At 37.4% G+C, this 13510-nt stretch overlaps 1 protein-coding gene across 2 annotated transcripts in view; it reads right to left on the reverse strand.

The window, feature by feature from the left end:
* Window positions 1-464: 464 nt before the first annotated feature.
* LOC114652766 (pecanex-like protein 1) overlaps window positions 465-13510 on the reverse strand; it is a 149863-nt gene continuing 136817 nt past the window's right edge. For both annotated transcript variants that reach the window (XM_028803094.2, XM_028803086.2), the window contains exons 33-35: window positions 8746-8906; window positions 3028-3491; window positions 465-2573 (exon numbers count right to left, since the gene is read on the reverse strand). In XM_028803094.2, the coding sequence (XP_028658927.1) occupies window positions 2391-2573; window positions 3028-3491; window positions 8746-8906 (808 nt within the window). In that variant the 3' untranslated portion in view covers window positions 465-2390. The remainder of the gene's footprint in view (window positions 2574-3027; window positions 3492-8745; window positions 8907-13510) is intronic.

Here is a 13510-nt window from a genome sequence, read left to right on the forward strand (position 1 = left end):
GGCCTACAACTACTGGGGATTTGCCCACAACACACTGGTGTGTAGCTTTTTCAAAAGCGTCAGAGCACAAAACAGTCTTTTTAGCATATTGTTAATCTGCTCTTAATGGCTCTTTAAACATACAATGTAAATAAAGCGAGTTTCACTTCAAGAGAATCCTTCCAAATCCTTCCTCTTACATTTTTCTTACTACTAACAGGCTACTTGTACTACAGTCTAAATACATGGAAAACATTAATAAACTGGAAATAGTGTGCCGAAACCTCAAGCACCTACACTTACCTGAAACTCTGCTTTCTGATAGAGAGGGGCACCAACCCACCCACCCAAACATCTTGAACAGCTACAACCCGGGGGTATTCCAACAGGACAGCACAAAACTGAACACCAAAATAAATACAATGCATAAGAAGATGCAGAGAAAGAAAGGCGAGCCTCTCGCAAACAAACTCACAAGACAAATATTCTGAACGAGCGTTTCTTTATGAATGACAAAGACAAGGTAAAACAATAAGTCTGCAACTGCAGACAGAGCAAAACCATACAGAAAATGGTGTTGTAAACTTTTGTTTTCAGATAACCACCCAAAAAACCCTTTTCAAATTAGTATTTATATATATACTGTATGTATATACACATACATACATATATACACACACCAGTTTAATCCCTCTCCTAGACAACACTTTAAAACTTAATAAATATTTTTAATAAACTTTTCATTCCTCATTTTCCAACTAAAACGTTGGAGGTTTTCTGTAATTGCAATAATACAACATTTTTTTTTAACCTGAATGTTCACTGGAAGATGATGAAACCCAAAGAGTGAAATGGGCAAAGGCAGATATTGAAGAAACATTGCCTTGAAGGTCTGCTACCAAACAAAAGAGATAGTGGACCAGAACAAAAAAAGGGAAAGAAAAATCCTCAGTCCACTTGAACGGTCACTGCAGATGCCAGGCCCGACGTGCCATTTCATTGGTCTACTGTAAAGACACGCTCATGGTCGAGGCCAAATACATCTTCATTGCTCATTTGTCTCATATGCACAATAGTCCTTTCCAAATTTTTTGCAAGATGGGAAATAATCAGTTTTGTAACAATTTACTGAAGTAACTACTTCTTAAATATGACTGAATTACTAAAGGAGTTATCTTGCTGGCACTCAACATCGAGGGCATAATGCCATAAGCAGCCTGCTTTAGTCAGAAAAAAATAGCTTAGATGTACACTATTGTATATTTTATACGTGAATGTGGTGCTGTTCATAAAAGGCAATGATAATTCAGTCACTGTGGTTTCAAAGGGGAGCAGGCTAAATGCCTTTAAGTGTACAGATCATCTAGTCGTTCAAATATAGGTTTTCCTATAAGAAAAATATATCTTCTGCAATAGATATACCATATTAAAGTGAAATCACCTTTTTCTAAATATTTATAAAAATGATATCACATGATTATCAATTTGCATTCTCATTCTTGCTGGATGGAATCAGTTTGTGCCACAATAGCATTCTTTTTAAAAAGTTGCTCTAATCTTAGAAGTATTATATACTGACCTGAGTCTTCAAATAACTTTGTTGTATTAAGTTATATAATAAAGAAGAGATACACACCCTGTCTTCATTTTGGGAAAGAAGGCAAGGCAAAAAACGTCAGAAGAATGCAGGCTATGGATATATGACAGGTGCTTGCAGCACACCAGACTGTTCTGGTATTTCTGTAATAAAAATTTAGACATGTGGATCTAGCATCTAAAATTGGCAGCAAAATAACATTCAGCATAATGTCATTATTTTACCAAGCTATCAACAGATGCTGCTTTTTGGTAAAGTGACTTCCCTTTGTGACACGACTGGCATGTCATTTCTATACGATATTGTTCGATTATCTAACAGAGACAGGGCCGTTGCACCAAAAAAAAAAAAAGTTTGGTTTTTCTGTCTTCACTTTCCCTTTGCACATACATAATATTTACGCAACTTTCGTCACAGAGCAATTTAATGAAGTGGCTGTTCAGCAGTTTACTCCTTTGGTCAAGAATTTGTTTCCTTTTGCGATTACCTTACAGTACCAGGAGGGGATTAAAAAGTTAATTGCACATGTACATCCTTGAGCTAACCAGGCCCCAAATAAGGATTTGGTAATGAATTTTCTATTGCAGACATTCTTTTACTATTTCCAAAGAACTATATTAGTCTGTTATATGTTTTATTGTTACTCCTCCCACACCCTTGTAGATTGGCAGGATGGGGAAGAATGTCAGGTTCATTTTAAATTGCCATTTTTCAATCTTCTAGAGTCAGCTTCTTGGATTTCTGTTTGGATGAACCTAACAGACAAATGCACCAGGGAGAGAACTCCCACCCCATTACATCCACAACTCAGCAATCAGTGCTGGTACTCCAGTAAAGGCAATTCCCCGGGTTCGTCTTGAGAAAGCTGCTTATCTTGTAACGGGGGGTCCAGGTCTCCTGTTGTGAAGGGCTGGGCATCACTTAATGGCACACCAGATGCTATAGCCCCTTCAACCTCAGGAACTTCCCTGAGTTCAGAGGGTAGTAGAGATGTTGGCTGAAAAAGGAGGGGAGAAAAAAAAAAAGTAATATAATGTGACAATGTAATGAAATGACTGACCTTTTTGATTTTTTTTATTAACAAGATGAAGTTAAACTTTGCCTTATTTTTTTCTACAATGCAAAAAGTTTCTGAATAGTTCCTGCAAGTCACACAAGACTTCCTATCACCATTTATATATATATTTTAATATATCAGAGAGCATTTGTTTCATAAAAGATGACTGAAGACAGTAAACGAGACAGTAAAAATTCTATATACTGTATATGCATAACTATATCAATGATTACTTGTTATATACTACAAAACACTTTTTTGAAAATATTTTGGATGTTTAAAGAGCCCAACAGCAAAGTGTTTTGGCTAATTTGTCTCTTATTGTTACACTTAATATTAGTACAGAACTGACTGGCATAATTGTCCTGGAAGTTTTAGAACAACATTTGCTTACCTGCACTCGAGCTCCATTGCCTCTTGCTGGTGTTCCTAGCCCAGTGTTAATGCTCGTACTGGACTGAGTAGCAGAGTTGTCAATTCCCTCTCCCATCAGCAAACCATTAAAGCCTTTTCGGCCTTGTAATAACCACTTTCCATATAGCCCTTCATAAGCAAGGCTAGAAGTTCCTCCTAAGCTCATGCCAGAGCGGTGGGGTCCTCGCTGCAGAGATGCTTGCACAGAACCCTCAAGCATGCTGCCCACAGAAAACCGCTCTGCCTGTGAGGGTGTGGAAACACTACTGAAAGAAAGCTGGGAGCTTGACAGTCGATGGCCTAATAGACCTTGGATTGATGATGTTCGCTGGAGGGAAGCAACTCCACTTTCTCTTCTGCTGTCTGATTGGTTAAGGAGGGAGGCAGGCAAAGGTTGTGCCCGTGTTGCCCATGTTTGTCCTAAAGCTTGAGAAGCTTCATTACCTGAAAGAATAAAGACGATATTAAGGAAGGTAGCAAAGATACAGAAAACCCTAAGCATATTCTAGTACAGGTGGACTGCTTAAAACACAAAAAAAGGATATTAATAAAGAAGTATTATATGCAATGCTTTCAAAAGACTTCAATCTACTGGTAATTTTTGGGAGGGGGAACAAACCCATCCAAACTGTAAATCACTAGGTGTATTGCTTGTTCTTTTTAATATTTCAAGCACTCATTATACAGTGCTATGTAAAGGTTTAGGCACTCCTGATAAAAATCACTGTGTCAATTTATAAATTGCTAAGCTTTTGAGGCAGCAACTTCATTTTAACATATTTTATACCTGATGGAAACAGCAACATTTCAGTAGTGAAATATTTTTTTATTGAACCAACAGAACCAATTTAATGCGCATTTAAACAAAAATGGGGGTGGCACGGTGGCATAGTTGTAGCACGTATATAGTGTGATAATGTAGTTATCCCCTCCTTTTTAATGGGTTCACTTCCCGGGTCCTCTCTGCATGGAGTTTGCATGCTCTCCCTGTGTCTGCATGGGTTTCCTCCAGGTGCTCTAGTCCAGTCCAAAGACATGCAGGTTAGGTGCATTGGTGATCCTAAATTGTCCCTAGTGTGTGCTTGGTGTGTGGGTGTGCGTGTCCTGCGGTGGTCTAGGATATAGCGGGTTGGATGATGACGGACTGATTTTAACAAAAATAGGCAGATGCAAAAAATTTGGGCACCCCAAAGGAATAATCCCATCCATATTTAGTAGAGCCTCCTTTTGCTGAAACAGCAGCCTGCAGATGCCTCCTATAGCAACTGACAAGTCCCTGAATTCTGGTTGGTGGTATTTTGGACCACTCTTCCATACAAAATGCATCCAGTTCGGTCAGGTTTGATGGCTTCTGAGGGTGGACAGCCTGCTTCAAATCAATCCATACATTTTCAATAATGTTCATGTCTGGGGACTGGTTTGGCCATTCTAGAACATATTGTTCTTGTGCCTCTGCATGAAGTCCTTGGTAGATTTTGAACGGTGCTTTGGATCATTGTTGTGCTGAAACATCCAACCCCGGCGTATCTTCAACTTTGTGACTGACTCTTGAACATTCTTGTCAAGAGTCTGCTGATTCTGGGAGGAATTCATGCAGCCCCCAACTTTAACTAGGTTTCAAGTACCTGTGCTAGCCACACAGCCCCATAACATTTTACAGTACACAGCAAGTTCTTCTCCTGGAATGCTGTGTGTCATCTCTGGTTGTGACCAAATAATTCTACCTTAGTCTAATCTGACTACAGTATTTTTTCTCCAAAATGTTTCTGGCTTGTCCAGATGTGCTTTTGCATACCTCACGTGACTCTCCTTGTGGCGAGTACTCAGAAAAGGCTTTTTTGATGGCTTAGCTCTCTTTCTCAGGGGTGGTGGTGGGGGTTGATTTGTTTTTGATCTTATGTTTGTAAAAATTGATTTATTTGTATGGAATGTTGTGCGATTTCAATAAAAGCAAAAAAAAAAAAAAAAAAAAAAAGGATACCCAGCATGATTTTTTCCCCATTGAGATCTGATGTGTTCCTTCAATTTTTTTTGAACAGTTTAGATTCATTACACACAAGAGTGATATATTTCAAGCGTTGATTTCTTTTCATTTTGTTGATTATGAATTATGATTTAGTATCTCAGAAAATTAGATTATTACACAAAACCAATATTATTATTAAAAAAAAAAAAAAAATGATTTTTAATACAGAAATGTTGGCCTACTGAAAAGCATGTCCATGTACACACTCAATACTTGGTCAGGGCTCCTTTTTGCATTAATTACTGCATCAATGCTGTGTGGCATGGAGGCTATCAGAGCCTGTGGCACTGCCGAGGTGTTATGGATGCCCAAGATGCTCTGATAGTGGCCTTCAGCTCGTCTGCATTGTTGGGTCTGGTGCCTCTCATCTTCCTCTTGACAATACCCCAAAGATTCTCTATGAGGTTTAAGTCAGGCGAGTTTGCTGGCCAATCGAGCACAGTGATTCCATTGTCATTAAACCAGGTACTGGTACTTTTGGCAGTGTGGGCAGGTGCCAAGTCCTGCTAGACAATGAAATCAACATCTCCATAAAGCTTGTCAGCAGAGGGAAGAATGAAGTGCTCTAAAATTTCCTGGTAGACAGCTGCACTGACTTTGGACTTGATAAAACACAGTAGACCAACACCAGCAGATGACATGGCTCCCCAAATCATCGCTGACTGTGGAAACTTCACACTGGACCTCAAACAACTTGAATTCTGTGCCTCTCCACTCTTCCTCCAGACTCCGGGACCTTGATTTCCAAATGAAATGCAAAATTTACTTTCATCTGAAAAGAGGACTTTGGATCACTGAGCAACAGTGCAGATAGTTTTCTCCTTAGCCCAGGTGTGGTTTGACACAAGGAATGCAACAGTTGTAGCCCATTTCCCGGATACGTGTATGTGTGGTGGCTCTTGAAGCACCGAATCCAGCCGCAGTCCACAGCCTTGTGAATCTCCCCCAAATTCTTGAATGGGCTGTGCTTCACAATCTTCTCAAGGCTGCGGTTATCCCTGTTGCTTGTGCATCTTTTTCTGCCACATTTTTTCCTTCCACTCAACTTTCCATTAATATGCTTGGATACAGCACTCTCTGAACAGCCAGCTTCTTTAGCAATGACCTGTTGTGGCTTACCCTCCTTGTGGAGGGTGTCAATGACTGTCTTCTGGACAACTGTCAAGTCAGCAGTCTTCTCCATGATTGTGTGGCCTACTGAAGCAGACTGAGAGACCATTTAAAGGCTCAGGACACCTTTGCAGGTGTTTTTGGTTAATTAGCTGAGTGGTGTGTGACACCATGAGCCTACAATATGGAAATTTTTCACAATATTCTAATTTTCTGAGATACTGAATTTTGGGTTTTCATTAGTTATAAGCCATAATCAGCAAAATGAAAAGAAACAAACACTTGAAATATATCACTCTGCGTGTAATGAATCTATATTATATGTACAGTGCATCCGGAAAGTATTCACAGCACATCACTTTTTCCACATTTTGTTATGTTACAGCCTTATTCCAAAATGTATTAAATTCATTTTTTTCCTCAGAATTCTACACACAACAACCCCATAATGACAACGTGGAAAAAGTTTACTTGAGATTTTTGCAAATTTATTAAAAATAAAAAAACTGAGAAATCACATGTACATAAGTATTCACAGCCTTTGCTCAATACTTTGTTGATGCACCTTTGGCAGCAATTACAGCCTCAAGTCTTTTTGAATATGATGCCACAAGCTTGGCACACCTATCCTTGGCCAGTTTCGCAAATTCCTCTTTGCAACACCTCTCAAGCTCCATCAGGTTGGATGGGAAGCGTCGGTGCACAGCCATTTTAAGATCTCTCCAGAGATGTTCAATCGGATTCAAGTCTGGGCTCTGGCTGGGCCACTCAACGACATTCACAGAGTTGTCCTGAAGCCACTCATTTGATATCTTGGCTGTGTGCTTAGGGTCGTTGTCCTGCTGAAAGATGAACCGTCGCCCCAGTCTGAGGTCAAGAGCGCTCTGGAGCAGGTTTTCATCCAGGATGTCTCTGTACATTGCTGCAGTCATCTTTCCCTTTATCCTGATTAGTCTCCCAGTCCCTGCCACTGAAAAACATCCCCACAGCATGATGCTGCCACCACCATGCTTCACTGTAGGGATGGTATTGGCCTGGTGATGAGTGGTGCCTGGTTTCCTCCAAACGTGACGCATGGCATTCACACCAAAGAGTTCAATCTTTGTCTCATTAGACCAGGGAATTTTCTTTCTCATGGTCTGAGAGTCCTTCAGGTGCCTTTTGGCAAACTCCAGGCGGGCTGCCATGTGCCTTTTACTAAGGAGTGTCTTCCGTCTGGCCACTCTACCATACAGGCCTGATTTGTGGATTGCTGCAGAGATGGTTGTCCTTCTGCAAGGTTCTCCTCTCTCCACAGAGGACCTCTGACAGAGTAACCATCGGGTTCTTGGTCACCTCTCTGACTAAGGCCCTTCTCCCCCGATCGCTCAGTTTAGATGGCCGGCCAGCTCTAGGAAGAGTCCTGGTGGTTTTGAACTTCTTCCACTTACGGATGATGGAGGCCACTGTGCTCATTGGGACCTTTCAAAGCAGCAGAAATCTTTCTGTAACCTTCCCCAGATTTGTGCCTCGAGACAATCTTGTCTCGGAGGTCTACAGACAATTCCTTTGACTTCATGCTTGGTTTGTGCTCTGACATGAACTGTCAACTGTGGGACCTTATATAGACAGGTGTGTGCCTTTCCAAATCATGTCCAGTCAACTGAATTTACCACAGGTGGACTCCAATGAAGCTGCAGAAACATCTCAAGGATGATCAGGGGAAACAGGATGCACCTGAGCTCAATTTTGAGCTTCATGGCAAAGGCTGTGAATACTTATGTACATGTGCTTTCTCAATTTTTTTATTTTTAATAAATTTGCAAAAATCTCAAGTAAACTTTTTTCACGCTGTCATTATGGGGTGTTGTGTGTGGAATTCTGATGAAAAAAATGAATTTAATCCATTTTGGAATAAGGCTGTAACATAACAAAATGTGGAAAAAGTGATGCGCTGTGAATACTTTCCGGATGCACTGTATATGAGTTTCACTTTCTGAATTGAATTACTGAAATACATTTTCGATAATGTTCTAATTTATTGATATGCACCTGAATTTGCAAAAAAAAAAAAACATTAAATATGCAATGAGCCAATATCAGAAATACAAAAGTATTTGGCGATGGATATACTACTCTGATTATCAAGGTTACAATAAAAAGGTTTTGAAACATCACATCTTCCATGCGCTACACCCAGTTGATGGAGGGGAAAAATAATATTTGAAATAGATCAGTGCTGCTTTTCTCCAGATGGCCTTCTTGATTGTAAGTGATCAAAATTAAAAAAAGAAATCAAGCTAAGTGCAGTTTTAAATTTTGGTTTTCTAAAGCATGAATTCATTTATAAAGGAGTGGAAAAGGGACATTTTACTGCTTATTAAACAAATACATTTCTTTCAAAAAGTGCCCTGCTTGATACAAACCTCATTCTTGGCATTCTAACATATACTTGTATGTACTAACAAAATAAGCTTTTCATTAAAACACTGGGGCATGGTTGCATTACAGATAAAAAAAAAATAAAATGATTGAAGATCACACTATTTTTTAATGAGGCAAAAAAAGATGAAATGTAAATACCTATGGGAGGTTGTGCAGTGGTTACTGGTGGGACCGGAGGTCCTGTGCTCTGTACTGTGTGTAGTGTGGGATTGTTACCAATGGAAGAGGAACCACCTCCACAGTCTGAATCCTCAATATTTCCTCCACTATTGCAACCAGCACCACAGCCTTTTTGCAACCTATGAATAAAGCCAAAACATAAAATTTAGTGTAAGTTATTGCAAGCAAAATTAAATGTTGAAGGAAAGGGGCAATTTAAAACAGACAAACACTTCAAACATAGATAATATCAAAAGTAAAAGGGAACCATATTAAAATCAAGTTTATAAATATCACAATCTCAAACCTGCTTGCTTAAGCTAAATAAAACTTGATTTGGTTTATTTTTTTTAACAAATCTGCACATAAATACATTAGGTTGAAATAGTTTTGAAGCTCACTTGTAACTTGAATTAAAACTTAGCCGGAGGATGAGAGTTTTCATGATTTTGGTTTTACAAAATAATTTTGTTATAATACTTACTATTGAACCTCTGTCACTTGTGAAATGATTCTGTGTTGTTTATTTGTTCTTCTAGGAAATTCAGGTAATATGGAAGGAAGCATGTACAAAGACAATGTACAATAAAGTTTGCTCATATAATTAATAATAAGAATAAATGTACATTTCAAAGGAAAATGCTCTGTAAAGACATACTTTCATGTTATTACTAATGAGAGCGGACACAGAAACACAAAAAGTGCCTTCTGATGCAAGTTTTATTTTAATACACTTGCTTCAACATTTAGAAAGCTCTTCTACTCCACTCAAAATATTTTGTTTTGCTTGTGCAACCAGTCTTTTGAGTTTATCACGGTCATAGTGCCTCCCACGGAACTAGCCCTTCAGATTGGAGAACAGATGGAAACAATATAATGCCACAGAGTGGGTGTAGCATCTCTTTAAACTGCCAGCTTCTCAAAGCAGTCTTTGCAACCCATGCATTATGACTGAAGGCATTTCTGTGAAGAAGGAACATGATGCTAGTCAGTAACTTTCCTTGCCTCTTTCCTTTGACTGATTTTCACAATTGTCAGACCAATCTATGTAATGCTGATCAGTTATGTGGGTTTTTGTAGGTATGTGTTTAGTATGGAGTAGACTGTTGACATCGTAATACTGATCAAGCTGGGACCAGTTTGAACCTTGAGTTTCTTTGTTTATGGGATAATCAACATGCTTAAATTGTTTTTATTGTGGTTTGAACTCTGGATTATAATGAGGTTTAAAAGCTTCTTCAGCTGCTGAATAAAATACTTCTTAAATTAATTCTAGTCAGAATTTCATTTGCTTGAGATTCTCCTTGGAATACTGGATGCTGGAATGCTTCATTTTAGGGTTTAATATTCTGTGCACCCAATGTGCGAAGTCTATGTTCATGCTTGTTTATAAAGAATGTATTCCTGTCTTACACACCACCATTATTTGATTCTCCATTACAATTTATTCCACAGTGGTAACATTTTCTTCTGTCATTATTGTAAAAGACCAAGTGATGAAGAAATTCTGCAGCCCATATCTTGACTGCTGCATATGATACACATTTACTAGGTTAGAAAAACTCTCTGAAGGTGAATTGTTTTCTATATTCAAGGATTACAGGATAACTGATTCAAATCAATAGTGCAGGCTAGAAGCAGTCAAAGCAGTCCTCAAGCAAAATACAAAATGTAACAAATTACTAATGACATAGTGCAAATGCAAAACCAGATTAAATAAAGCATACAGTAAAACAACGCAATTTCACACTGCTTTAAGTGGTTTTGGCATCCATGTTAACTTGGTTCTGAAAAACATTTGCTATAAACAACAAGGATCAGTCCTGTCCCCTTTCCTCTTTACTCTGTATACCTCAGACTATAAATGTACACCAGGTCATGTCACTTTCAGAAATTCTTAAGATGATTCTGCACTTCCGTAGTATATTGATAAAGGAGATGAGACAGAGCGTAAGGAGTCATGTGGAGAACTTTGTTTCTTGGTGCTGAAAGAATTGTCTGCATTTTAACATCAGAAAAACCAAGGAACTTTTTATAGACTTTCATTGCACCAAAGAGCCTCTTATGTCCAGTCATTACTCGGGGAGAGGATGGAGAAATGATGCACACCCACAAATACTTGGGTTCCACATCAACAAAAGTTTTGACTAGTCTTGTAACATAGAAGTTATGGCCAGTGCAATTTCCTATGCTGTGGTGTGCCGGGCCAGTAATATCACTTCAAGTAAGGCCCACTAAATCACCAAACTAATTAAAAGGGCAAGCTCAGTTATAGTATGCAGTCTGATGCCCCTAATTAAAACAAAACTAAATGCCATTATGAACAATGCTAAACATCCTCTCTCTTTGACAGATTAACACAAAGTACTTTTGACAACAAATTATTAAGATGAAGTGTGTTAAGAAACGCTAGCTCCATTACGCCAATGGCAATATTCTTGCATAATGCCTCAACCAGACATTCTTTTTCTTTTCGATTTTATTTCTATTTAGACATTCTGGTGTGTATATATTTATTTATCCAATGAGCTTTTGTAAAAAGCCAAATTTCCCCATTGGGACAAATAAAGTTTGTTCTATCTATCTCTCTACCTATGCACACAATAGAAATAGGCATACCTAATTAGTCTGTAATTACAGGAATCCATTTTCTCTCCCTTCTGGCTGATTTTCCTATCATCTGTTACTTCTCCGGTCTGAAATATTAACTTCCCTATGCCAGTATACTACTACAATTACAATAAATTTAAACTTGATTTTTCTTTTTGTTTTCTTAATGTTTTCATGGCCTATAATTTTAATGAAAATGAAAGAAAAGATACAAATTTAGAAAAATGAGCTTAAAAAGGAATTCACCCTCTTTCACATAATAGGATTTTAAAATTCAGAACATACTCAGTTTTCAGTAGTTATTGTCCCACTTTTATGTTGTGACCAATTTTTCACATTTCTTAATTACTAAATTATGGCAACTGTAGCAAAATTATTTTAATTGTATATTTACAGCTCATGCAGGTAAATTATTATTTTATTAAACCGGTATTATCTTTCTTGGGGAAGTATGAATGCTAAAAATTATGTTTAAAGGAATGCAATTGCCAAATTTACATGTTCTATTTTTGTGTCACATTTATAAGCTTTAATGTATTCACTAAAGTCATGGTTAAAACTGGCTTAATTGAATCATTTCATCTTTATGTTAAAAAAAATACATTTCTAATTTTTCTTTAAAAATCAGTTATGATATTTCATTAACAGTATATGTTGCTTGCATTTTAAGAAAATTAGTGAGAAAATTATAGTACTGCTCTGTAAATATATGAAACAATGTTTTCAAGCTTAATTTCCACCAATGTATTGGCATACACTGAATTAACTATTAAATTTAAAGAATTCTCTTAGATCAACTTTAATGCCTCTCGAGGAATTCTGAATATTTAATGCAGCCTTCTCTGCTTAAAACTGAACAGGTTTAACGATTTTAGTCTGTCAAAGTTGTAAACACCAATCAGACCATGCATTTGGTTGCTTTTCTCTGCTTTTTCAGTTCTGCTATTTTAATTTAGTAGCATGGTGACCAGAATGGCACACGGTACTGCAGATGAGGTCTTAGTCCCGCATTATACAGACTGAACAGAACATCCATTTATTTTTTTATTTGAAAAGAAAGCTAATTTCTTTTCTCTTACATAATAAAAGATAATTTCTTATTTTCTTTCATAATTGCTTCAATGCACTGCCTATATGAGGAAAATGTTGTGTCAATGTGGATCCTTGAAAGCTTTCTGTTTTAAAGATTGATTCCTGAAATTCAGCATTGAACATCTTGTACTTGTAACTGATAATAATAATTCTTTACATTTACATAACGCTTTTCTCACTACTCAAATCACTTTGCTTACAGGGACGGCACAGGAAGCGAACGCAAAATCTCCTTACTGCAAAGTAGCAGCACTACCACTGTGTTTGTTTGGTCTTCATATAGCAATTTTTCACTTTAAACAGCATTCTTCCATGCATTTGACAGATTTTCAAAATTGTCACACCATCTCCTCAGTAGTGACTAACACTTCATTTTTAATGTCAACTGTCAATTTCACAAGATTTATAGCTATATCAAATAAAAAAGAAAGACTATGTTCCAAGCTCCGGCCCCTGCAGGGCTCCACTGAAGTCCTCACCACATGTGGAGCAACAATTGTCCAACACCAAACCAAGTCTTTTAAGTCATTTCAAAATCCAGTGGCTTCTAGTTTCAAAAGTAATCTTTGATGCAGAAAAGCTATTTTAAAATTTAAAGAAATTACCAAATGTTGTTTGGTTTGCTTTTTTTATTACTTTGGTGGACTGTTTAAAAAAAGTCTAACAAATCAGTTTGACATGATTATCCTCAAATAAACCCATGCGGGCAGTTAGTTAGCATATTATTTCTTACAAATTGTTTTCCAATTTATTTCCTTCTATATCTCCATTAATTTGTATGGGATAAAAGTAAAGCTTACTAGTATATAATTACTGGGATCCATTTTGACCCTTCATATGGACTTAAGTCACATTTGTAAGTTTTTCAGTCATAAGGTACTTTTCCCATCTGAAGGGAGTGCCATAATATACTTAGTAATACTAAGTTTGAACTTTTGTTTTTTTCTCTCAATACTACATGTAAAATCCTACCAGGCTATAGTATTTATCTTTTAGTATCATTACCAAGAAATGTGCAGGTAAAGTTTCTAAAAATGGACAT

The sequence above is a fragment of the Erpetoichthys calabaricus genome, chromosome 1, assembly GCF_900747795.2.
Source record: "Erpetoichthys calabaricus chromosome 1, fErpCal1.3, whole genome shotgun sequence".
Classification (NCBI taxonomy): Eukaryota; Metazoa; Chordata; class Cladistia; order Polypteriformes; family Polypteridae; genus Erpetoichthys; species Erpetoichthys calabaricus.